General features: G+C 41.1%; 2 protein-coding genes across 3 annotated transcripts; one reads left to right on the top strand and one right to left on the bottom strand.

Annotated features, from left to right (window-relative positions):
* Window positions 1-1,990: 1,990 nt before the first annotated feature.
* Window positions 1,991-24,569, bottom strand: LOC122666329 (squamosa promoter-binding-like protein 8). 2 transcript variants are annotated; one of them, XM_043862528.1, is made up of 4 exons: window positions 23,965-24,569; window positions 23,543-23,709; window positions 23,230-23,463; window positions 1,991-2,019 (listed from the first exon to the last, which is right to left on the bottom strand). In XM_043862528.1, the coding sequence occupies exons 1-3, from the start codon at window positions 24,558-24,560 to the stop codon at window positions 23,231-23,233; spliced, it is 996 nt and encodes a 331-aa protein (XP_043718463.1). In that variant the 5' UTR covers window positions 24,561-24,569; the 3' UTR covers window positions 1,991-2,019; window position 23,230. The 2 variants fall into 2 exon arrangements, with proteins under 2 accessions (XP_043718463.1, XP_043718464.1); XM_043862529.1 differs by lacking the exon at window positions 1,991-2,019 and adding an exon at window positions 18,784-18,799.
* LOC122666328 (squamosa promoter-binding-like protein 7) lies at window positions 2,464-15,516 on the top strand. Its single transcript, XM_043862527.1, has 3 exons — window positions 2,464-3,033; window positions 3,150-3,268; window positions 15,026-15,516. Exons 1-3 carry the CDS (start codon window positions 2,483-2,485, stop codon window positions 15,484-15,486), a joined length of 1,131 nt encoding a protein of 376 aa, XP_043718462.1. The 5' UTR covers window positions 2,464-2,482; the 3' UTR covers window positions 15,487-15,516.
* Window positions 24,570-25,013: the final 444 nt, after the last annotated feature.

The following is a 25,013-nucleotide window of genomic DNA, read 5'->3' as shown; positions in this document are numbered from 1 at the left end:
TTATATGTAATATAGTATAATATAGTTTAGTAGTGTGGTGCTCCTCTACTACTACACATGTTTGTGAGTTTGGAAGGAAGATGGGATGACAAAAGCCCAGCTTTGTAGCTTGTCGTACGTCGTCCATGAATTGATGGTTAGCGATGGTGTGTCATTTGTTTGGTGGCCCATGCTTATACCTAAGTACTCAAGCATCCTTTTCTTAGGATAAGCATGACAATGTCTTCTTATGCTAAGGTATTCTAATGTTACCCGTTACATTTGCCATATTCTCTCCTTTTCTTTCGAAAAAAAACCTTTTTTTGTTTTCCTGTGTCAAGTCTTGTGATTGATGTATGTCGTTAATTTATCGAATATTGATCACACACCCAGTTCTCTCCCTAAAAAACACAGTGAAAATTTTTTGGAAAAATCAAAAGAGAATGGATAGGATTTTGTGGTAAAAGGAGGCAAATGATTTGATTACATGTGGGCATAGAGTTTATTATACATCAAAATAAGAATTATGATAGTCCATTGTTTACCATTGTTTCCTTTTCTTTTCTTTTTTGTTCTTTAATCCCATTATTTATAGGGTCAAGAACTTGTCCCCTCCCCCCCCCCCCTTCTCCCTTAATTCAATCCCATGATCAACTCGAATTTTGTAATTCCTAGATATTCTGGACAGATTTTAGTTTTGGTTCTTATTTTTTATTTTTAAATTATATTTAAAAAAATATATATCTATACTAATAGTGTGAGATGCTTTTACATCCTCTCTCACATCGTGATCATGTGGGTTTTGCATTGACACTTTCTTTCTTATTTGATCATTTAAGCCTTTTAGACGAAACCATTTCCTACGTACACCATGATTAATATAAGAGAGTAGAATCTACCCACACTACATGGAAATCCTCTCTCATATGTTAATATCTTTCCTTCATACAAGAAATTGAATTTTTCCAAATTTTATGTGGATGAACAAGAAACCTTTGTTACGATTTACTTGAATTACTATATAGTAAATAGGATAAAGTTTTCCTCCACCCATAGAGGACAGTTCACCTACCATCCTAGGATTCACAAAATCCTCTTAAGATTTTAATATGTTCTAAAATACCTTCACGATACTCATTCCCACCTTCTCCAACCCCTTAGTGAACGAAATCCCATTCACCGTGGAGGGAAACTCAGCCCTAATAAATATTAAGAAAGTTGTCCTATAAAACTTGACATCATGTCCCTACTGCTACCACCATCTTTGAGAGCCAAAAGGTAAACTTTTTGGGAGAAGTATGTGTTTTCAAGTGACAAAATTGAGAGGTGAAATGATGCTATTTTGGCCCATGGTTTTAGTGCACGGTGAATGGGTATTGATCGACCTAGAAATTGATATGATATCAGATCGACATCAGCATGGATCATTCGTATCGGATAAATTTGTCCTTGATTCTCTTAAAAATAGTTTTTTATAATATTTTATCCTTTGTTTGTACTGTATCACCGATACACTATTGACACCGTTACATATCGACCATTACAAATGATACTAATACTGATACCGATACCTCAAACCACTATTATTACTCGTCATTCCATCCATTTAAGTTTGGGGAAACAAGATGTGAGCCAACCTTGGTATATATATGGGTCATGTTCCTTGTTTGAGTTACAAAAGAATGAATGAAGTGGGATCCGTATGAATGGGTCCCAATAACCAGTTCATGGGACACGGGGAAACATATAAGAAGCCCCTATAATGCAAGTGGGCCTGCCCAAACTCATTGAAATAGATAAAGGAACAAGAAAAATAAGAAATGATCTTGAATGCAGGCAAGGTTTTGATTTGGATTCCAAGCTTTTTCAGATTTTATAGTGAGGAAGAAGACAGAGAGAGAGAGAGATAATTGGTGCCCGGGCAGGTGTAGGGCAGCTCTAATTGCTTCTTTCTCTCTCTCCTGTCTTGTCAACCCCATCTGGCCTCTGCAACCTTCACTGACTCGTTCTGCTTTCTCGCTCTCTCTCTCTTTCTCTGCTTCTGCTTTTTTTCTGCATTCTTATAGCTTAAGTTGAGCTGAACTCAGTTTTAAAGTCTCGAACCCTTTCAGTCCACGTGTACGGCTAACCTTCGTCATCCTCCGCACGGGCACTACCGAATCTCTATTTCCCAAACTTCTCTCACGTGTCACCTCCCTCCTTCTTCCCCACATCTCTGCTTCTCTCTCTCTTTCTTTCTTTCGTTCTTCTACGTTGGAAAAGTGAAGAGAAAAGACTCTTCACTGTTTCCTTTTCTGAGCTCTGCGCCTGCGCAGCTTTGCCTTTAAACACTTACTTCTATTGGAGCAACAACACACAGGTGGCAGACCCTACTACCATTACTTCTTCTTCTTCTCTTCTTTTCTTTCCTTTCTTCTTTTGTATAAGCAACAAACTGATCTCTATCGATAACTCACCATCGTAGTTCTCTTAATAGCAAAAAAGGAGAGAGAGAGAGAGAGAGATGGAAAATGAAGGGAACGGATTTAACACCGGTGGTAGAGGGCAAATTGGTAATAGTAGCAACCAGTCGTGGGGATTTTGGGACGTCGGCACGTCTCGTTTCGACTGGACAAACCCTTTTTCCGATGAAACTACGCCGGCAACCCCGGCAGCGCAGACATTGATACACCACCACCACCAAGTGGACAATGCGCACCCGTACCAGTACCCATCACTCTACGCCGGGGTGTCCCATGTGCACCCTGACCCTCACCTCACTTGTTTGAAGCTTGGGAAACGCGATTACTTCGAAGACGGCACTACCACGCCGTTCCACCACTTGACGGCATTTCCACTTGGGAAAAGAGGGAGGCCTTATGGACTCATCGGTGGTGGGAACTCTTCGTCGGCGGTATCGGTGGCGGTGCCGAGGTGTCAGGTTGAGGGTTGCCACGCTGCGCTCTTGAACGCTAAGGATTATCACCGCCGGCATAAGGTGTGTGAGATGCACTCTAAAGCGCCTAAGGTGGTGGTTCTTGGTTTGGAACAGCGGTTCTGTCAGCAGTGCAGCAGGTGAACTTCCTTTTTCTGCAACTCCACACTTTTGTTATTTGGGTTTTCCATTTTTCTTTTGATCTTAGTTTGTAATGGATTTTTTTTGTTTGGGGGGGGGGGGGGGAGGGGTGTAGGTTTCATGTAGTATCAGAGTTCGATGATTCAAAGAGGAGTTGCAGGAGGAGACTAGCCGGACATAACGAGCGGAGAAGAAAGAGCTCTAATGATTCTATCACCAAGAACCCTTCTCGAGGTAAAGCTAACTCCGATTAAAATTTATTGCATTAAAAACCAGGCTTTGCAATTTAAGTCAAATATTTATTCTTTTGCTGTGGCATTTCTCTTCTCTCAACAATATTGGGATCTGTTTTGCTCAGCTCTTTTCCTCTATTGAGTTGGGGTTGGTGGCTTCTGTTTTACATCATAAGTCACAATCCATATTGTAGCCATGAATTTTATATTTATCGGGAATATCTTGTTATTCGATGGAAAAAAAAAAAAAAAAAACCAATTGTAACAGTTAGTGAAAAAGGAATTTTTTTTTTTTTTTAGTCTTTTACAACAACAAGAAGAAGAACAAACGCAGCCTTATCCCAACTTAATAGGGTTGACTACATAGATCCACACAAAACAAAGAAGAGAAAACAGAGTTCTAACCTAAAAAGGGAAGAAAATATGGAAAACAGGAATGGGGAAAGAGGAGAAATGAAGAAAAAAAAAACAGAAATAAAAGATAGTAAGAGAAAAGAGGCACAACCCAGCACGTCAGGAGATTCTCAGCTACATGGGGTTTGGGACATGAATCCTTGCCCTCCAATAGGCTCTGTCCGAGGTCATACTTGGTACCAGACCTAGACTATGCATGTCCTTCCTCACCACTTCTCCTATGGTCATTTTAGGTCTGCCCCTAGCTCTTTTAGCTCCTTCAATCGAAATCATATCACTCCTCCTTACTAGGGCACCCCTAGGCCTCCGTTGAATATCACCATACCACCTTAAACAACTTTCCTGGAGTTTGTCACTGATCGGCAACTCCCAAGTTTGCTCTTATATGTTCATTTTGTACTTTATCCTTTCTTGTTTTTCTACACATCCATCTTAACATCCTCATATCTGCTACACAAAGCTTATCAATATGACACTTTTTAATTGCTCAACATTCTACCCCATACATCATGGCCGATTGAACAATACTCTTGTAGAACTTTCCTTTAAGCTTTAAATGACTGTGTCAGTCGCACAGTACTCCGAGCGCACCTCTTCACTTCACCCATCACACTTTAATTCTTTGTGAAATATCATCCTCTATGTCACCTACCTTCTTTATTTATGATTGACCCCAGTTATCTAATGTAGTCACTTTGTGGTATCTCTCTTTCATCGATTCGCACCATATCAGTATCCATCATAATGTGACTAAACTTGCACATTATATGTTGCATCTTCCTTCTACTAATCTTAAAGCCTTTTGTTTCCAAGGTTGACCTCCAAAGCTGTAACTTAGAGTTAATCCCTTCCTTTGTCTCATTCACCAAAACGATATCATCAGCGAAGAACATATACCATGGGACCTCGTCTAAAATGCTCTTGGTTATATCGTCCATGATCATCGCAAAAAGGTTAGGACTTGAGGCTGAACCCTGATGTAATCTAATTGTAATTGGGTCGTGGTGGTTGCTTTAGAAGGGGGAGGGTAGTGATAACTTGGGGCTGAAGGTGTAGGTGACTTAGAAGGTAGGTGGTGGATTGGTGTTGGCTAGTCGTAGTGGTTGTCGAAGAGGTGACAGGGTTTGGTCCTGGGGAGTTCGTGGGTTGGAAGGCACGGTGCTGGTCAGTTAGAAGATCGTAGAGGGTAGGGTTTGGAGAGACAAAGCTTGAGAGGGGAAGGGTTGAGTCGTGGCTACAGTATTTGGGAATAGGTGTTAGGGTTTACTATAACATAATTGTTGAAACTTATTATTTCACATGGGCAATCAAAAAGCTTGCAAGAGAGTGACAACTCTTGAGACTGACATAATGGTAACATCACTTTCAAATTATTTTAGAAACCTCTAACTTAAAGAAATTTCAGAAATAAGACAAGAGGTAATCAAAAGAAGGTTATTTCTTAGTTCACCACTTTGAATACAAGAAAGTGCACCCATATCTATTTAGGGCTTTATGATTCTCTATTACTAGGCTGCCCTATGGATTTTTGCTGAATTTATAATTGGTAATGTAATGTAAGTGAAGAGTGGTCCTTATAGTTGATGATTAGAGAATTTGAGTTACTAAGTCGTTAACAACCAACTGGTACTTACGATGCAGCTCAAAAGGGGAGGATCCAAAATAAACTAGAAAATAAAGAAAAGTATAGGATAACAAGGGTCAGAACGGACCACTTAACTCAAAAGTTAAAGATGATCGCTTAACTCTTGGTCTCTTGGGGCCTCACTCAACCCAAGTGTGAGACTCAACTCTCCACAAGAAGACCTCAAACTCACAATGGAACTCACTATGGCATACCTACAAGGTCTAAATATAAAAATGATCAACTCTATCTCTTTAAATCAAAAGATACATATATATATATAAAAGGGGATAAGAAAAAGAGATGTTGAAATATAGACATTGGAAAAGAACCGCTGAAATACAGCTATTGGGAAAGCAATGTGGGAATTAATGTATCCGTTTAATATAGCCTTTGGAAAGGTCATGCAAAGAGTGCATTTGAAAAAAAGTCTTTGCTTGAGAAAGACATTGGAAGAAGGGGAAAATTGAGTGGATATTTAATGCTTATCATCATAACTACATCTACTTAAAAATTGTCCTACGTTACATTTTTAACAATTAACAAGTTAGCAGGTAAGGATGGATTTATATTTGAAATTAGTCTGCCAATAAACCAATAAACAATAAAGTTAGGGATTGCATCTCTTAAAATTTATAAAAGATCTTATAACAATGGTTACTATTATTATTATTATTTGTTATTGTTGTTGTTGTAAAGTATCTGTCACTTTTTAGACACAGGTGGACTCCTTTATCATCCGCCCACATTTCAAGTTTCAGCCCATTCGGGGTTTGCAAAATGGAAAATAGAGCTATAAAAATCCTGTGTGGAGGAGTTTATGGTAGAGTTTGAGTACCATAGCCGTGCATTGACATACGTGGGTAAAATTTTGTGAAACTTTGATGTTTATCTTGTTGAGAGTTATAGAGCTATAGTCCTTTATCGATTAAGTTCGATCCTTGGTGTCTCTATATACTTGAGGAGCTATCTCCACCTAATCTCTTAAGGTTTTGGGTTGGACTCTCTAACATGGTATCAGAGCCGAAGTCCGTTTGTTGTCCTCCATAAATTATCTATTCGTATGTAGATTTAGGTGTGCTGAAACTACACGTGAGGAAAGTGTTGAGATATTGGAGTTATAGAGGCAAGTCTCACATCGGTAATTAAGTTCAGTCCTTAGTGCCTTTAATACTTGAGGAGCTATCTCCACCTAATGCCTTAAGATTTTGGGTTGGATGTATTTCGTGGGCTATCCCACTACAGTAAACATGGTATCAGGGTCAAGTCTATTTGTTGTTGTCTCACGTGTATGTTGAAGCTACAAGTGAGGGGGAGTGTTGAGATGTTGGGAGATATAGAGGTATAGTCCCGCATCAGTTATCTTAGACCTTGGATGTGTCTTCATTTACCATTGGGCTATTTGATTTCATGTTAAATAAAGTAGGATAGCCCACAAAATACCACTTGAGGTTCAACTCAAAAGCTTAAGTTATTAGGTGGAGATAGTCCAATTGAATAGGAAGATATATCCAAGGTCCCAGATAATCGATGTAGGACCAAATAGACCTAGCTCTAATACCATGTTAAATAAAGTGGGATAGCTCACAAAATATCTGATACCATGTTAAATAAAGTGGGATAGCCCACAAAATACCACTTAGGGGTCCGACTCAAAAGCTTAAGCTATTAGATGGAGAGATAGCCCAATGGCATATGAAGACACATCCAAGGTCCCAGATAAACGATGTAGGACTATACCTCTATAACTCCCAACATCTCAACACTCCCCCTCACGTGTAGCATTGGCATACATGTGGATATACATCTTAAGGACGACAACAAACGGATCTGGCTTTGATATCATATTAAATATAGTGGGATAGCCTACGAAATACCACTTGGGGGTCCAACCAAAACCTTAAGGCATTAGGTGGAGATAGCTCCTCAAATATATGAACTGTGAAGGCTGACCATGTTAAATAAAGGGGGGGGGGTGGATAGCCTACAGAATACCACTTGGGGGTTTAACCCAAAAACTTAAGCTATTAGGTGGAGATAGCTTAATGGTATATGAAGATACATCCAAGATCCCAAATATCTGATGTGGGACTATACTTGTATAATTCCCAACATTTTAATACTCACTGATCTCAAAAGGCCCCTATGATGATTGTCAAGAAAGATCATGCCCAGATGAGGGGCGGATGAATGTCCTAAGCTTTATAACGGTGTATTCTAGGAAGGATAAACAAGGAACTTCCACAGTTGATTTGGATATAGAAAAGTTTGGATTCAAAAAACATAATGTCGTAGCCTGCTGATTCAGGAGTAAATCTGGTGACTTAGTTGAGTTGACTCAACTTCTATGGCTTAGGAGTTGAGCGAATGCCTATTAGGTGCAACTCAGCTCAGACAATGCCTGATTTGAGTGATTCTCATAGCTTTGCTTGACACCTTGAGTCAGTCCAAGTAACGTAAATTTTATTTTAGCATTATAAGTGTGAAGTTAGAAGATTGGTGCTTAAATCTTGAGACTAATACCCTTTTCCCACCATAACATTGCACTATTTTGTGTTTAATTTAGCTATGAGAATGAGTATAAATTTTTCTATTAACTTTGACTTTGACATGTAGACCTCTAGACCTGAAGTTCTTACTCTAGCCATTAGGGCAGCTCAAAATTACTCATTAGGCTCACTTGCTAACCTAAAGGGCTAAACCAATAAAAATAGTGCCTAATCAGAATTGGGTTTCGATTCTAGTCCTGTATGGTTGGCTCTGATACCAATTGTTAGATATTAATCCTTAGGGTAACAAGGGGTGCTTTGTTCTCTGATCCTACCAAGTATATCACTCTTACCAGACCAGATGTGGCCTTTGCTGTCAACTGTGCCTACCAATTCCTCTGATGACGACTGGACTCTTGTCAAACATGTTTTACATTACTTCAAGCACACCAAGACTCATGGTCTTCTCATGGAATATCTACATCTCTTACTCTACCGGCATTATTGATGCTGATTGGGTAGGTTGTATCGATGATAGGAAATCTACTGGCGGTTTGGAATTTTTTTTTTGGCATAAACCTCATCTCATGGTCATCTAGTATACAGAAGACTGTTGCCCGCTCTTCTACTAAGTCCATATACAAGGCTTTAACTGATGCCTCAGTTGAGCTCTCTTGGCTTCAGTCGCCTTTCACCACACTTGGTTTCTCATTACATCACCCTCCCATACTACGGTATGATAACATCGGTGCTACCTATCTATCAGCTAACCCTGTCTTTCACGTGTATACTAAGCATGTAGAGATCGACTTTCATTTTATTCGTAAGAAGGTTGTGCGTCAAGAGTTAACATTCAATTTCATTTCCACCGTTAATCAGATTGCAGACATAATGACAAAGGGGTTATCCAAGCAGAGGTCCCAGTTTTTGGTGACAAGTTAAAGGTCCGTCCCACCGGCCCTTCAACTTGAGGGGTGTTTTGAACCATATGCATGTTAGCTGTACCGCCTTATCTTAAGTGGAGTTGATTCACTTATATTAGGTTACCTTATCCTAGGACTCCTTCCTTGTTTAAGCTTTGCTTGATTCTAGTTACCTTGTAGATATCTCTTTCTTGACTATCAAGCCACATTGTTATCTTATATATTCTCAGCCTCTCTACGATTGTAGAGAAGAGCAAATACACAAAGAAGTATCAGTTAGGCTTTCACAGTTTGTCATGCTTTGTCATAGTTAATTCGGCTGATCCTGCTTGAACAGTCCTTCCTGCTACCGTGGCATGATTTATCTCATTCCATAAAAGGTATTTCATACAGTTTCCCCCTAATGAATGAAGAAGGCAACTAAACTAGAAAGAACTGTTGGTGCTTTCTTTGTCAATTTTTGATAGAATCCTCTTTCCTGTAATCCTAGGAAAATTAAAGAAAATGTGAAACTTGGAGTTAAGGTGTTATTTCCTCATGCCTGGTTATTCTTACTTCTAAATCACCTGTGAGCCTTTCAAGTTGGTCCCCTTTATCTCTTTCTATGGTTCTTATTTCTTTTACTTGCCATTGTGTTTGTTTAGAGGATTACCTTTGTGTCTATGGCATTTTATTTTGTTACAAGGCTTTGATTTAAATGCTATCCCTGGTTCCAGAATAAAATCTTGTATATAGTGGTTATGTTAGAACATTAGCAACTAAAAACAGAGGATATGGACACGTTCAATTTGTCAGTAACATTTTATTAATATACCATCTCTACCCACAGTTCTGTTCTTCAGTATATATGTTTCAGTCTTAAATCTCTCTTTTTGTTTCTTCTAGTCATCCAGTTTCAACTAGACTCACTCTGATTAGCCATCACTTGGAACTAGTTCTTGGACTTAACCCCCCCCCCCCTCCTCTCCCCCCTGTTATGGATATAGCTCCATGTATTAGTCCTAGTGTGTCCAGCTCATCACCTGTGACGTAGCTGGTTTGTTAGATGTCATGTGGACAGTTATTATTGTTTAGTTATTTGTTAGCTGTCACTGATGTCTATATAACCTGATGTACACATTGATTATATTATTGAGAAAAGGTGTTCCATTACTCTACATGGTATCAGTAGGTTTCTCTCCAACGAGTCTCTTTTTCTGACAAGTTCTTTCTGCTTTTCTTGTTTTTTTTTCCGTTCCTGGTTCTTGATGGTTCTTCCATCTTCTTCGGTGACGGTGGAGTCTCCACAACTGGTTTCCACCAATGTTTCACCTCAGCTTCCATTGAAGCTCAACTCCACCAACTATCTGCTATGGCGAGCCCAATTTTTGCCTCTCTTGCGAGGCTACAATCTCTTGGGCTATGTTGATGGATCATTCGTTCGTCCATCGCCTGATGCTGATTCCGCTGCTGCTGCACTATGGGAGCGCCAAGATCAACTGATCTTGAGCTGGATTATCTCCTTCCTCTCGGAAACCACCATTTCTCATGTGGTCAGTGCTCCGACTTCTTGTGATGCTTGGAACATTCTGGCGAGGGTTTTTGCTCCTTCGTCTCGCACTCGCATTATGGATTTAAAGGATTAGTTGTTCCGTCTTCAGCGAGGCACCGCTACTGTGACGGACTAGTTACTCTCTGTCCGATCCATCGCCGATACTCTGGCAGCGATTGATCAGCCGGTGGTTGATGAAGATTTGGTCCTCGCAACTCTGCGAGGTCTTGGTTCTGATTTTCGCGACTTTGCCACTTCCATCCTCTTGTGTCAGACGTCGATGTCTTTTGTTGAACTTTCCGGCTTGTTGCTGAGTCGTGAAAATTTTCTCAAGTCGTCCGAGGATTCTGCTACTCAGTTCTGTACTGCCAATGTTGCCTCTTCTACAACTGTGAGATCTGGTTCAACTAGTCCAGCTACGAATGCTAGATCTGGTTTTGGCTCTGGTTCTTACAATCAACGGCGCTCCTCATACCGTGGCACCAAATCTCAGGGCAATCGTCGTTATTATCGACCGGCGGCTGATCAAGGCGATCGTAATGATCGCCGCGCTGATGCTCCGCCTACTCGCTCTTTCGATCGCAGTGGTCAATCACCTGGACCTCGGCAGTATGCTGCTTCTCCTCCGGTCACCTCTGTGACTGGTTTGCAGTGACAAATCTGCCATCAAGATGGTCATCTTGCATCTAATTGCTCTCAACGCTTCAATCATGCGTTTGTTGGTACATGTTTCTTCACTAATTCTTTATCTTCTCCTTTTGTTTGGTTTTTGGACTTTGGTTCTAACAACCACCTCACTGCAGACATCACTAATCTTGCTATTAGTTCACCTTACTCTGGTTCTGACCAGATCATAATCGGTAATGGTACTCCCTTACCAATCTCTGCTGTTGGATCATCAACTATTTCTTGCTCTGGTCATTCATTCTTTCTTGATAATCTGTTGTATGTTCCTGGTATTAAAAGGAATTTATTATCTGCTAGTCGGTTGTGTGCTGACAATGATGTTCACATTGAGTTTCACTCTTCAATTTTCTTGATTAAGGACAATCAGACGAGCAAGATACTCTTTCGAGGCCAGAGTAACAATGGCTTATACGAGATGTCCTTCCCTGGTCCAGCTTCTGCTTCCTTCTCTGCTGTTCGTGCTCTGCAGTCTGACTGGCATTGCCGCCTTGGACATCCGTCCTTCAAAACAGTCCGGTATGTTGTTAGAAAGTTTGATTTATTAGTGTCCTCTGTTACACATTCCTCTTGTGGTGCCTGTGAGTGCTCCAAGAGCCACAAATTGCCATTTTCTTCGTCTTCCTCAATAAGCGTAACTCCTTTAGCTCTTCTGCATTGTGATGTATGGGGTCCAGCCCCAGTGTTATCAGTGGATCATTTTTCCTATTATGTAGTCATTGTAGACGATTATAGTCGATATACATGGCTCTATCCGATGCAAAGAAAATCTGATGTACTCTCCGTCTTCCAAAAATTTAAGGCATTGGTTGAAAATTATTTTTCCTGCACCATTAAGAGTTTACAAACCGATGGAGGGGGGGAATTTCGTGCACTTGACCCCTTTTTATCTGCATTGCATCTCACGCTGAGTTAGTTGTCCACATACGCAAGAACAGAACGGTGCTGCTGAGCGCAAGCACCGTCATATTATTGAATCTGGGTTGGCTCTTCTCTTGCATGCATCCGTTCCTTCTTCCTACTGGACATACGCTTTCTCTACTGCAGTGTATCTATTCAATCGTGTTCCGTCTTCTCTTCTTGGTCAGCAGAGTCCGCTGCATCGTTTATTTGGGGTTGAACCAGAGTACCAGTCTCTCAAAACCTTCAGATGCCTTTGCTTTCCATGGCTACGTCCTTATACGCGCAACAAGTTGGAGCCACGCTCCAAGGCCTGTGTATTTCTTGGATATTCCCTTGATCACAAGGGGTATAAATGCTTGGATACTACCTGCAACAGACTTTATATTACACGCCATGTTGTTTTTGATGAGGGTGTGTTTCCTTTCTCTGGTTCCAACACCTGGGACAACAGTGATCCGACATCTCTTACGCCTTGGTTTAATGCACCACCACCGGTGGTGTTTCCTTGTGCCACTCAAATCACACCCATTGTGCCTACATTACCTGTAATTGAGCATCCAAGCCTACCGGGTGAACCCAATACTGTAGTGGAGGCCCATGACAACTCACCATCCAACCGTGCTATCCCAACTGTAGCACCCGCGCCAGATTTGGCTCCAACACATCCCATGGTGACCAGGTCCAGGTCTGGAATTATTAGACCAGTTCAGCGTTTGAATCTTGTGGCTTCTTCAGCCACCCCGGATGTACTTGATACCACCGAGCCGACTTGTTACGCTAAGGCGATGTGTTCACCATTTTGGTGTCGTGCCATGCAGGATGAGTTTGACGCCTTACTGCGCAATGGCACTTGGGACTTGGTTCCATATAGTCCGGGTCAAAATATAGTTGGGTGCAAATGGGTCTTTCATATCAAAAGAAAGGCTGATGGCACGGTTGAGCACTATAAGGCGCGCCTTGTTGCAAAGGGGTTTCACCAATGCCCTGGGATAGACTTTACTGAGACATTCAGTCCGGTTATTCGCACCTCGACCATACAGTTGGCTATTTCGTTGGCAGTTACCTATGGCTGGCCAATCAAACAATATGATGTGCAAAATGCGTTCCTACACGGGACTTTACATGAGACAGTTTTAATGTCCCAACCACCGGGCTTTGAGGATCCAGCATGTCCTACCCATGTGTGCTGTTTGAAGAAATCTCTTTATGGGCTTAAGCAAGCCCCAAGGGCCTGGTTTCACCTGCTAAGTGGTTCGTTACTCTCTTATGGATTGGTAGCGTCCAAAACCGACACGTCGATCTTCATATATCGAAAGGACACTGTTGTGCTGTATATGCTATTATATGTGGATGATTTGCTGTTAACGGGTAATGATTCTAAGGCAATGGATTCCCTAGTTCGCCATTTGTCAAAGGCGTTTGCACTTAAAGAATTGGGTGATATGCATTACTTCCAGGGAATGGAAGTTACACGCACTGCCAAGGGTTTATTCTTAAATCAGCGCAAGTATATTGCTGATTTACTCTCTTCTACCACCATGGGCTCTGCGAAATCAGTTACTTCACCCAGTGCATGTGGTTCTCTATCCCTTGTATCGGGAGTTCCTCTAACCAATGGCACTGAATACAGACGAGTAGTTGGCGCTCTACAATATCTCACAATCACACGACCCGATATCAGTTTTGCCGTCAACAAGGTGGCCCAATTTATGCATTGTCCCACTGATTCTCACTGGACAGCAGTCAAATGTATTCTTCGCTACCTGTTACATACGCCCACTGATGGGCTCTTCTTTGTGACACAGTCCGGTATCTCCCTTGTTGGTTATTCAGATGCGGACTGGGCTGGGTGCCCTATTGATCGCAAGTCTACGACAGGCTATTGTATTTTCCTTGGAAATCATTTGGTCTCGTGGTCATCTCACAAGCAAAAGACCGTCTCGCGCTCTTCCACAGAATCGGAATACCGTGCTGTAGCGGCTGCCACGGCTGAACTCATCTGGTTGCGTTCTCTTTTCAAAGAACTTGGGGTTTATCTTCCCACAGCACCTATCATTTGTTGTGATAATATCGGCGCTACATACCTTACAGCAAACCCTCTGTTTCATGCTTGAACGAAGCATATCAAGATTGATTTTCACTACGTACGGGATATGGTTGCTTCTAAGCAACTCTTGGTTCGCTATGTGTCCACCGTGGATCAACTCGCGGACCTCCTCACCAAAGGTCTCTCTCGTCAGCGGTTTGCTACTCTACGTACCAAGCTCAATGTTGCATCACCACCATTGGACTTGCGGGGGCGTGTTATGGATATAGCTCCATGTATTAGTCCTAGTGTGTCCAGCTCATCACCTGTGACGTAGCTGGTTTGTTAGATGTCATGTGGACAGTTATTGTTTAGTTATTTGTTAGCTGTCAGTGATGTCTATATAACCTGATGTACACATTAATTATATTATTGAGAAAAGGTATTTCATTACTCTACATCCCCAACAATCTATAATTGAGAGTGATACTGTACAAAAATAACATAAGATGACTAAACATTTCAAAAGACAATACTTCATAAATGAAGGCCATAAACACACACAAACACTATTTCTTTGGAGAGATGGAAGGTCCTCAAGTGGAGCCATATATACATGCATAATAAACTAAATACTGTTATGTTTGTCTCGAATTCTTGTACCTGTTTCGAAAAATGACCCGCTCTGACATTTTTTGTGGCAATCTGAATGAAACTTTTTCTAAGATTTGTGATGATAGCAGAGGGCTTGGGCCGATGGAGGAGTATTTATATTCTTTACCCGCTTTGTTGTAAAGAGAGTGAGATTTGGGGTTTTCAATTTAGGATTTTTGAGAGAGAGCAGCAGTGCCTATTTTTGGGGTGTTCTTGAGAGATCTTCATTGTAACTTTATCCAATTTACATAGTATAACATCTTCAGCTTCGCCCGTGGACGATAGCACACCATATTGGTGTATGAACCACATTAAAATCTCCGTGTCTTCTTGCTCTGTTTTTCGTTTTTGTTTATGTTTTGTTTGGTGTTTGTTCTTACAAATACAATGTGTACCTGAAGCCATGTAGATGAACTCCGACAAGCCAAGCACTGTAATGGTCTTTTCCCTTCATTTATTTTCTGTAATTTACAAGCAAAGTTGAGAAAACTGGAGTTGTAATCTCTGCAGAAAGTAAATCAATAGGCGGAAGGTTATCTTGTTTATCATCGTCAGAGGGACGTGCTCTCTCTCTTCTGTCATCCAGGTCTGCATCTTGGGTTTCTTCTGCTGATCTTTCCTTGCGATCAAGTGCTGCACTTCGTGAGCTGATCGCCGAGAATCGCGCAGCAACCTTTGCCAGACAGCTTTTCTCCGACCGTGACTGGAACCACCACACAATGGGTGAGTTGGGTGGTGCACAACCAGAACTAATCCCTCACATCTCCCACCAACAACAGCATATGCAGCATCAGCCAGAAGAACCAGCTGAGTGGGACAGATTCCATGAATCAGGTGCACACTTGACGCTAGACCTAATGCAGACACCTAGTTCACCTTTCGGGTTCTTATCAGGGAGGAGCAAGAACAAAGAAGATGAAGACGAGTGTGGTGACATATGGAAGTCTTTGGAGGGAACCCATGTGGTCTGAATGCTTGATTGAGCTTGAGCTTCTTTCTTTGTGTTTTCGAATTGTTTTAGATCTCATCTGCTACAAGGGGCCTTGGAAGGCAGTCTCACCCCTCACTTGTGATCAAGAATTGGTGAATGAAGTTTACCCTGGATCATGAGGTTCATGAAATCTTTTAGATCCAGTATTGTTATTTGTAACTTAAATAAGTTGTTCTTGAGAATTTTCATTTGGGTAATCTTTCATTCTATGGCTTCTCTAGATGGGCTTGTAGATGCTCTATCGGCATATATTGTAGAAAGAATGTAAATCGTAGACAACAATAACGATGCACATAAGGATTTACATGGTTTGACAAGATTGCCTACATGCACAGTGGAGATGAGATCGACTTACTTCACTATCAATGGAGAATAGGGTTTGCAACCGCTTGTCCTCACACTTCTCTAACATTGATTACTATTTGGACCCCACAGCTTCTTAACGGACCTTTGGAATCAACCCACAAATGCAAGTTACAGAAAACAAAACATTTTAAGAGAGGCTGTTCCAGAAAATACTCCTAAAGTGTACTTATTCTCAAGAGTCCTTCTACGAATCATTATGCCTAGTGAACTATAATGCTTCACTATATGTAATTTGACAATAAATAGATTAGTCCACATACATCTTAATGGTCAAAATTTTAGCTCAAACTCTGCTTCATTAATAAAATTATCAAAATGCCATCAAATGAGTATGAATATAAAATATAAGGGGAAAAAAATGCTAACTGGTCATGTGGTTCTTATTCCCCAACGTAGGACCTCATGAATTTCTCGATCAACCATAGGTCTAATAATGACTCTTAGAGAGAGAGAGAGATACCAGTGAAACTTGTGATTTTAGGCACATGTCACTCAGCTAGAGGGCTACTTATAAGAACTTACAGATGAGGGAACCTGAGAGGAGAAAAATCCCAATGCAAAAGCACTGAAAACAAATATAGTGAAGGCAGATCATATTTAGGCCAAAAGAAGTAGATGAGTAGATCGCTTTCATGAATGAATGAGAGTCATAACATCCTTCCACAAGGCAAAAGTAAGCTGGGCGGCAGAGCTGAGTGCCTTCCATGTGTTGCTGTGCAAATTTTACTTTTTTTTTACTTTCTATTCATCTAGTACGCAGATTAGGGACATTATGGGGTTCTCAATGCCTAGATCCTAAGGATACTCTGCAGTACCGTTGGGTGTGCGGTGCACATCCTGCCAGAGAACCATTGAATTGTGAAATCCGTTTTAGTGATTTGATTTGTTCTAAGGTCTTTCAACTTATATACGCACCATGCTCTCCACCCAAGTAAGGTTCTAATTTTCTAAATCTTGACAAGTGAACCATTTCAGTCACTTTGTTCGCCTCTTGTATGCCTTTTTTGGTACTTTGAATTACAATTTCTGATTTTCTTTAGGCTCTCTTGGGTGTTATTGAAGTTGGTGAAAAATCCACTACTGTAAATGGTGGGCTCTGTCATTTTTTTTCCTTTCTTTTTCTATCCATTTCTCCAAAAAAAAATAAGAAGAAGAGAACCACACCTAGGTAAATATTGACACAACAAGGGGAGACCGCGAGAGGGAAGGGGAGGGTAATTTACAAATTAAAGGGTCAAGCTAGGTCAGGCTGTAACCTAACGAGCTAGGTCGGACACCCAATGGGCTAGGACCCCACACCGGGACCGCCCAATTATTAAACGTGTCGGACTTAATAATCGAGCTAGGCTTAAACCCGACACATTTAATAATCGGACCAGGCTTTAATCAAGCAGGCTCGATCAAACCTGCCAGGCTTTCATCAACCACATTTGGAGTAAGATCGTATAGAAAATCCTGCAGCATCAATCCAATCAGTTCAATCATCCCTTGTCTCCCTTACTTTCTGTTATAAAGAACACTGAACTCTATTCGATGCTGCAGGATTTTCCTTCAGAGTCCATATTACTCAATCATAAAGATTTTATCAGAGAAAAACAAGTTCTAACTACCCAAGAGAATGTATTGATGTCAGCAGTCTCATGGCGACCTGTCAATCTTCTCTCATTACCCTCTCCGACCATAGGCCGAGATATATATGCTCCTTGGCTCCTTGTGTCACAAACCCAGCTTCTCAATAGCGTTCTTTTATCACTTTCAATTCCACCATCCTTTTTTCTCATTGACTTTGTGCTGATCAACTTGAAATTCACAAACAAAATCAAGAAAATTCACTCAGAATTAAAAATTAATCTACACTTTACAAGCACAACATTTGTAGCTGGTACATTCCTATACACAAAATGGGGGGGAAAAAAAAATTTTCATTTACTTGTATGTGCACCAGCACCTTTCTAGTCTCCCTAATTATCATATTGATCAATAATAAGATTAGAATCAACAATCAAACAATGGAATCAATGCCCAAATGAAAGGTGGGTTATGGTTGGATAAAGATATGACACACAAATCAAATGATTTCTTAAAACTCTGCCAAGGTCTAACAAATGACCTTAAGCTTTTGTTAGTTTAGGATAGGAGGATATGGGGCGATGTTCTTTGCACCGCATTGCACAGGGGTGCAGGCTACGACCAAACACATGGGGCGGGGTTATCATTTCAGCCATTCAGGGGGAGTGGGGCGGTCATTTTACCCACCCCCATGTGTCTGGGAGAAGCCTACGTCCCAGGTGCAAAAACATTTTCCCTTAGGATATATTCAAGTTTAGGTCAAAAGGCCCATTAATAAAGAAGACATTAACCATTAAAATTAAAGAAGAAATAAAACTTTATTTTCTTGGTAGTAGAAATGAACCTTTTAAATTTTAAAAAAAATTATTAAGTCAAAAAAAAAAACCGCTTGGTCGCGTGGCTTTACTCCTTGACACAAGAGCGTACGAAATTACAACATCACCCTCTGTGTGACTTCAAAAATACCATCCATATTGATGCCACTATGTTACTCTCATTGCCCTCACATTGGTGCCGAGGTCAAGCAAGCAGGCAGCAAACTCTTGTCCAATAAATAAATAAAGGGAAAATAATATACACCATTCAATAGTAACAGTACACATCTTCTTGCACTCTCTCTCTCTCTCTCCTCTTTCTCTGGCACACTAGTCTCTTCTTCTTAACTATGTGGGTCTCATCCTTTATATGAAGCATAAAACAGTCCTTCCCTTGCACCTCTTGGCTTGACATGGAACATTTCTACCTGTGATTCCGTCTCCCATCAATCAATAAAGCTTCTATTCCTTTAGGAAGAGTGATTATGGGTGCTCAATATGTAAGAATACTTTTGAGAGCAAACTACTCTCTCTCTCTCTCTCTTTCTCCAATTTGGATCCTCTATAGTCTAGCTGCCTGGCAGACCGTGCTGCCTAGACACGGCGAGGTGTGCAATGACCGCCTCACCCCTGCCCGAGCACCTTGCCTGAGTGGGGGTAAGGCGATCATTGCGCGCCTCACCATGTCTGGGCAGCTGGGCAATAGAGGATCTGAATACCTCTTTCTCTCACATATGAGAGCAAATAATACTAGCTTGGAATTAATGAGCCATCCTGAATCGTCTTCCCACCAAAGAACCAATCAAGACTCACCTTCTCACTTTGATCACGTGAGTTGCAAGCTTAAGCATCTGGCAACTCCCCATCAGACAAGAGGACCCTCATTCACGAATTCAGATTGTCTACGGCCTGCTGCCCGTAGCAGTCATAATAGTGCACTAATGAGGCGCGGTGCAATGATCGCCTTATCCCAGCTCGGACAAGGCGCTTGGGCAGGGGTAAGACGGTCATTGCACCGTAAACGATCACAATCCCTCAATCACTCACTCACTAGTGAGATGACTAGAAGCAGTCCCACGTGTGCCCTTTGAAAGGTATTTGCCATTAACATCATCAGTACTAACTTTCACAAGCGAGTTTTTTTTTTTTTTGGTAAGAACTTTCACAAGCGAGTTAGCAGGCAATAATAATAAACATGGACCATCATCAGCCCTAGGGATGCGAGAGAAGAGAGACACAACTGGTGCAGTCATGGACCAATCTATATATGACTTTTAAGCTCATAAAAACACAGATCGAGAAATATAGTATGAAATTGCTGCGTATAAGAAATATTAGGGTAAATCCAGTGAAAAAAACAAAAAATAGTTACCATGGCTCGCTTGTTAGGCTAAGGAATAGGGAAGGAGGGTGGAGGAGAACAAGATCCGACAAATGAAATGACCAAAAAACCCTGTTTTTGCTGGATTAGATTCTTTAACTCTTACTACGGCTGGAGGAGAATCAGGTCCGGAATTGAATGGAAAAGAGACCCTTCTTGAACCGAAATATAGAAGAGATTCTTTGTTGGGTCGCTACTGATATGAAGCATTGGACGGATCCATATGGTCACCTTTCAAGTATCTCAGCCAAAAAAAAAAATGATCACATGGAACCTTGTTCACTATCATATATATTAAAAGGAAGATCATTCTCTGTGGGGGAACGTGGCTCCTGCCCATGCAATGACCAATGAAAGCAAACATAGAGTCATCTTGGGGGGTGGGATTTCAGCCTTGCACTGGGGGCAGGCAGTCATTGTGGCCCCCATTGTGTCTTGGCGTGGATGGTACACTCCCTCATAGAAAACTTTTCTCCATATGAAAAACAATATCTTTATTAATAGGTTTTTTTGTCCTAAGACTTTAGAGGTCTTTATTATAGCAGTTAAGTATTATATGTTTTGGTGTACTAACGATTGACGCTTCCTTGACTATATATTCATACACTGGATTCATGATGTTTGTTTGTGAATGAAAGATATGCTCATTAAAAAAGCTACTTCCCGTATAGGTGAATATCATGAGAGATCCTAATTTGATTGTGATTTGTCTAAGAGGAAAGTGTTATATTGGGAAAATGAGAGGGTTGGGCATGTCACCTAGGGGTGCAAGTTTGGCCCTGTCAGCCTGAACAGGGCCAAGGCTGATTGAAGATAATAATTGATAATATATTTCATTATAGTATTATTTTATTTAAAATTGATCATTTTCTTCCAGACCCAGCCCAACTCAGTCTAGTCCATGCATCTCTCCCTTCCCCCATTCTATGATCAGGGTCAACCAGGGTCAGCCCGGCCAGACCCTGAGGGCAAGTCAAGGTTGGATTTTTCAGGCCCTGAGTCAAGGTCTGGTTGGATCTGGGCCCAGCTAAGGAGACTCAATGTTGGGCTGGAGTTTTAAAAAGCCCAGCCCAATCTGAGCCTGTTACAATTCTAGTGTCACCAGCTTTCGGTAAGCTACCGGTAGACACCAATCACAAGATTGGACACTGAAAGGCAAAGGAATCTTTTCCAAAGAGGGAGGTAAGAGGACAACACATGTTGAGCACCCTAGCCACGTGCCCAGCTTTTTTCCTTTGAAAAAATAACTCCCATGCCTCCCTTACAAGGGGCTAGTAGGGAGGAAAGGACTACAGAGAATGGGAAAGGGACCTGTCTCCAACCAAACTGTTGAAGAGATTCTTTGTTGGGTCAGCATTGATACGAGGCATTGGAGGATCCATATATATGGTCACCTTTTAGCAAGTTTAATTTAATTATCTAATAATTCATGACTCATGATGTTAAATAATGCACCAATAAGGTTGAAGATTTTGACGGGTCGGACCTGTCACTTTGTAATCATGGGATTATTATCTTAGCTTCTTCTCTCCAAAAAGAACATACCCCGGGCATGAAGCTCTTGGCCTCTTGCCAGTGTGGGTCCGAAGAGGATCATAATCTATGTAGTTTTACCATCACTTTATAGAGATGTTGTTTCTTGATTTGAACCCATGGTCATAATAGAGCAACTTTACCGTTGCACAGAAGTCCACCCTCTTAGCGTCTTCGGAGAGAGAAAACATCCTTTAGCATCTACCAATTCCTAATCTTATAATATCGAATTTTTTTTAATGGGGTGCCTTATAGTATAACTGTAATTAGTTATGCCCTCTCATAGGGCACCGTGAGACGATGCCTCTACCCTTGGATAGATAACCAGACATGCTCACCCATTGGCCTAGACGCTTGTGTAGAAACCAAGCAAACAAGTAGAGATCTCTTATCCTGTAAATATATATTATGACAAAAGAACCTACCTTTAGTACAGGTTATTTTGTTTACATTTATTGTCTTTACGAATTCTCATCAGTTGGATTTAGGTTTTCATAGTTTAATCCCAATTGTAGGTTAATAACAATTAAGGATTTGGTTTTTATTTAAATGTGATCCTTTCAATAGCAAAAATGGAGTGTACTAGAACAGTTGAATTTGCTTTGACTAGACACCCCCGACTATATAAACCTTGAAACCTAGAAAAGTTTGACCTGCATACATGAAGGGTTGCAATTTTCCCTTTAAAACAACAAAATGTTGTTAGGGTTTAGGGTTTAAGCACAAGGTTGCTTAAAGCATTACACCCTCAGTATCGAGTTTAGAATACCTAGGTTGTTACCTCTAACTAGTATTTATAGGAAAACTAGGGTTTAGGTCAGATGGACTAATTACTAGATTACTCCTCACAGCTTGAGCATTAATACAAGTAGGATTATGTTATAACATATGAATAGATATTACATAAATACCCTTACAAATGTTTCACTAATGTCTAGATGCACTGTATTATTTCCCCTTTGCGTTTTTTTTCTCTCTCTTTTGTATTCGTGTTACTCGATTAGACACCTAAATGAGGACCTTTATCCCCTGAGGTTCGCTGACTGGTACGATTGTGTGGTTCCTCTCGTAGTGGGGGCTGAAATGATCATTTCACCCTCTGATCGAACACACTGCCCGGGTGGAGTCCACCCCCTTTTATTAGAGGTACAAGGGAACCGTACAGAACAGAGGAACCGCAGGTGATAAAAATTCTCTAAATGAGTGTCTTAACTCATCCGATTCGTAGCGCTTCCAATGAGGCTACATTAATTATAATCGATTGGGCTTTCCAACTTCTGGTTGAAGATATTCATTTGTTAGCGATATCACAAGTTTACTCCTCGATCTTCCTCCTTGTCTCTTTCTCATCAACCCTCTTATCCATCATTTTAGTATAAATTAAAACCGTATTTGGTATGCATTCCTGAAATGCAGTCTATGTTGATTTCGCATTCTCGAGCGATAGTTATTTTTATCATCAAAAAATGTGAAATGCACTTTGAATGCATACCAAACACTGCCTAAAAGTATAAAAAAAGAATAGGGGTTGTCCTATTTTAAGTCCAAACAATCAGTTTTAATTGATCGGCCAATTAATTTCGATTGGTTTCGATTATATCTGGTCAATTTTGACCTGATCATTCGAGTCGGTCTGCTTTTGTAAAACCTGTAGATACAGAGGACCATGGTTCGTGATCTCGGTATCGATTGAATCGGATTGGTCTCGACCGATATTGATACCGATCCAATCCGATACCTCAAACCATGCTGAGGACTATTGTGCCATTTATAGACTTACGCCGCGAAACGAAATGTCAGGAAAAGAATTTTTTTTAAAAGAGGAAAGGAACCATCATAAGAACCAGAAGAGAACCCAGCTTCCCACCTATTTTATGTAACTGAGACCATAAATTTCCTGGAATCGTATTTCTTACATTTCAGAACAGAAACAAAACCTAATTACCTAAAGACTCCAGATCATCTAAACCAGAGAGAAAAGAAACGAAGAACAAGAAGAAGAAAACTATTAGAATCTTAAAGCCGAAGAAGAGTAACAGCCTTACAGATACGGAGATTCCTCACTTCATAAATTCCGGTCCTCTCTTCCGTTCACGCTGATCTTCTTCCTCTTCATCCCAGCTCGAGCTCTGACTGCGCCCGTACGGACGAAAATTCCCCAACTGCGAGAACAGAGATCCACATGATTCCGAACCTTGGTGACTGTACCGGTACGAACTCAGCGACATTCTCGGAGGCGAGACTGCAGTTGTCACCACCGATAAAGATTGCACTACAGATCCTGGAGATGATCCTACACAAAAAGAAAACAACCCAGATTTTAAAACTTGATCTTGCGTAATGGATCAAAAGGTTAAGAAAAACTTAATTACTTGCAGGAGTTTCAGAGGGAGAACTCTGAGTGGTCTCTTGAAGTGATTGTTTCTGGCGTTGAGTTTCTGGTGGTTGGTTCTGTGATTTCCTCCTTCGACGATTGTGATCTGCCAACCTTTTCCTACAACTTCGCTTCCCTTGATCGAACTCCGACAGAAGATGAAACCTGTTTCAGTCTTTACAGATCAGAAGAAGAAACAAAAGGACACAAAATGCCCCTCGGGATTTCCCCATGTACGGTAACACCAATCATTACACTAGTTTCTCCACCCAAAAAAAAAAAAAAATCATTACACTAGTTCAAGCATGAGTTCCTCCCCAGGGCATTATCGTCTTTCTTCTTTCCCCCTTCCATGGAGGAGACAAACTACGAAATCGAAATTTAAGTGAAAGAGTAAGGGTAGGGTCGTAATTTCAGGACCTGCTGCACTGCTGGCAGAATCGCTGAGTCATGCCACCGGCTAACACAGTGGAGGCCTTGGAGTGAAACTCGCAGACTTTATGCCGCCGGTGATAATGCTTGGCATGTGTCAAGTCGGCGTTGCAGCCTTCAGCTTGGCATTTTGGGGAAGAGGCATTAGACGGTCCAGATTCGATTGGTGTGGACCGGCGGTAAAACCGGTTCACGATATCTTCCTCGGACGACGAGAAGTAGGTTCGACCTCCCAAATTCAATCCGATTTTCGCCGGGAAATCTAAACGCCCTGAACCAGACTCGTTTTTTGGTAAAACTACATAGCCATTGCTGCTACTGTTGCTGCCGGGGACAGTTTCCGGTGACAGAGTATGGGAGTAAGAGAGGGAGAAAGCTTGCGAATCGTAAAGGGAATGGAGATGGTTTTGGTTCTGCTGCTGTTGGTGGTGGTGGAAAGAGAAGGAAGAGGGAGGAGAGAGGAAGTTTTCGGCGATGGTTTGGTTGTAATGGTTGAAAATCTGACGAGTTTGGTCGGAACCTTGTGTGGAATCGTCGCCAGAGAGTAACATTGGAGACGAGTTCGCCCATTCGTAGTCTAACATTCTTGTCCTGCTTTCAGTGACACGGAAATCAAAGAAAGGATAACTTCAAAGGAGATTGTGAGATCTGTCTTGTCGAACAGCTATGACGTCATTTCCCGGTGAACTCAAGTAGCAACAATGTTGGACCTGCTATGGAAATAATAAAGTTAAAAACTTCCAAAAGGAAGCAGGAAGAAAGCTGAGAAACAGAAAATTCGTCAGCTTTCACTGTGTGCGATTGTTGAGTGAAAAAGCTTCACTTTTCTTCAATTCTTCTCCTTTTTTTTATTCAATTTTTCCCCCTAAAGTTGAAATTTAAAACTTGACATTTCTCTTTTTTACAGACATTTCTACTATCATACCTGAGAGTCTATCGTCGAACAGAGGAAGTTATAACAGAAACCCTATTCGCCATGGTCAGGGCTAAATCCCAGCATCGCCTCTAGAATGTAATGGCGTGTAGGTTAAGGAAAG

The sequence above is a fragment of the Telopea speciosissima genome, chromosome 6 (assembly GCF_018873765.1).
Source record: "Telopea speciosissima isolate NSW1024214 ecotype Mountain lineage chromosome 6, Tspe_v1, whole genome shotgun sequence".
Lineage (NCBI taxonomy): Eukaryota > Viridiplantae > Streptophyta > Magnoliopsida > Proteales > Proteaceae > Telopea > Telopea speciosissima.
This window is presented reverse-complemented; position numbering and strand designations above follow the sequence as displayed.

Excerpts from the sequence above, each read along its gene's own strand:
- LOC122666328 (XM_043862527.1), top strand. The coding sequence starts at position 2,483 with ATGGAAAATGAAGGGAACGGATTTAACACCGGTGGTAGAGGGCAAATT. Across the intron at positions 3,034-3,149 it reads TTCTGTCAGCAGTGCAGCAG|GTTTCATGTAGTATCAGAGT; the intron begins GTGAACTTCCTT and ends GGAGGGGTGTAG. Across the intron at positions 3,269-15,025 it reads CACCAAGAACCCTTCTCGAG|AAAGTAAATCAATAGGCGGA; the intron begins GTAAAGCTAACT and ends TAATCTCTGCAG.
- LOC122666329 (XM_043862528.1), bottom strand. The coding sequence starts at position 24,560 with ATGTTAGACTACGAATGGGCGAACTCGTCTCCAATGTTACTCTCTGGC. Across the intron at positions 23,710-23,964 it reads TTCTGCCAGCAGTGCAGCAG|GTTTCATCTTCTGTCGGAGT; the intron begins GTCCTGAAATTA and ends AGACTGAAACAG. Across the intron at positions 23,464-23,542 it reads TCCCTCTGAAACTCCTGCAA|GATCATCTCCAGGATCTGTA; the intron begins GTAATTAAGTTT and ends CTTTTTGTGTAG.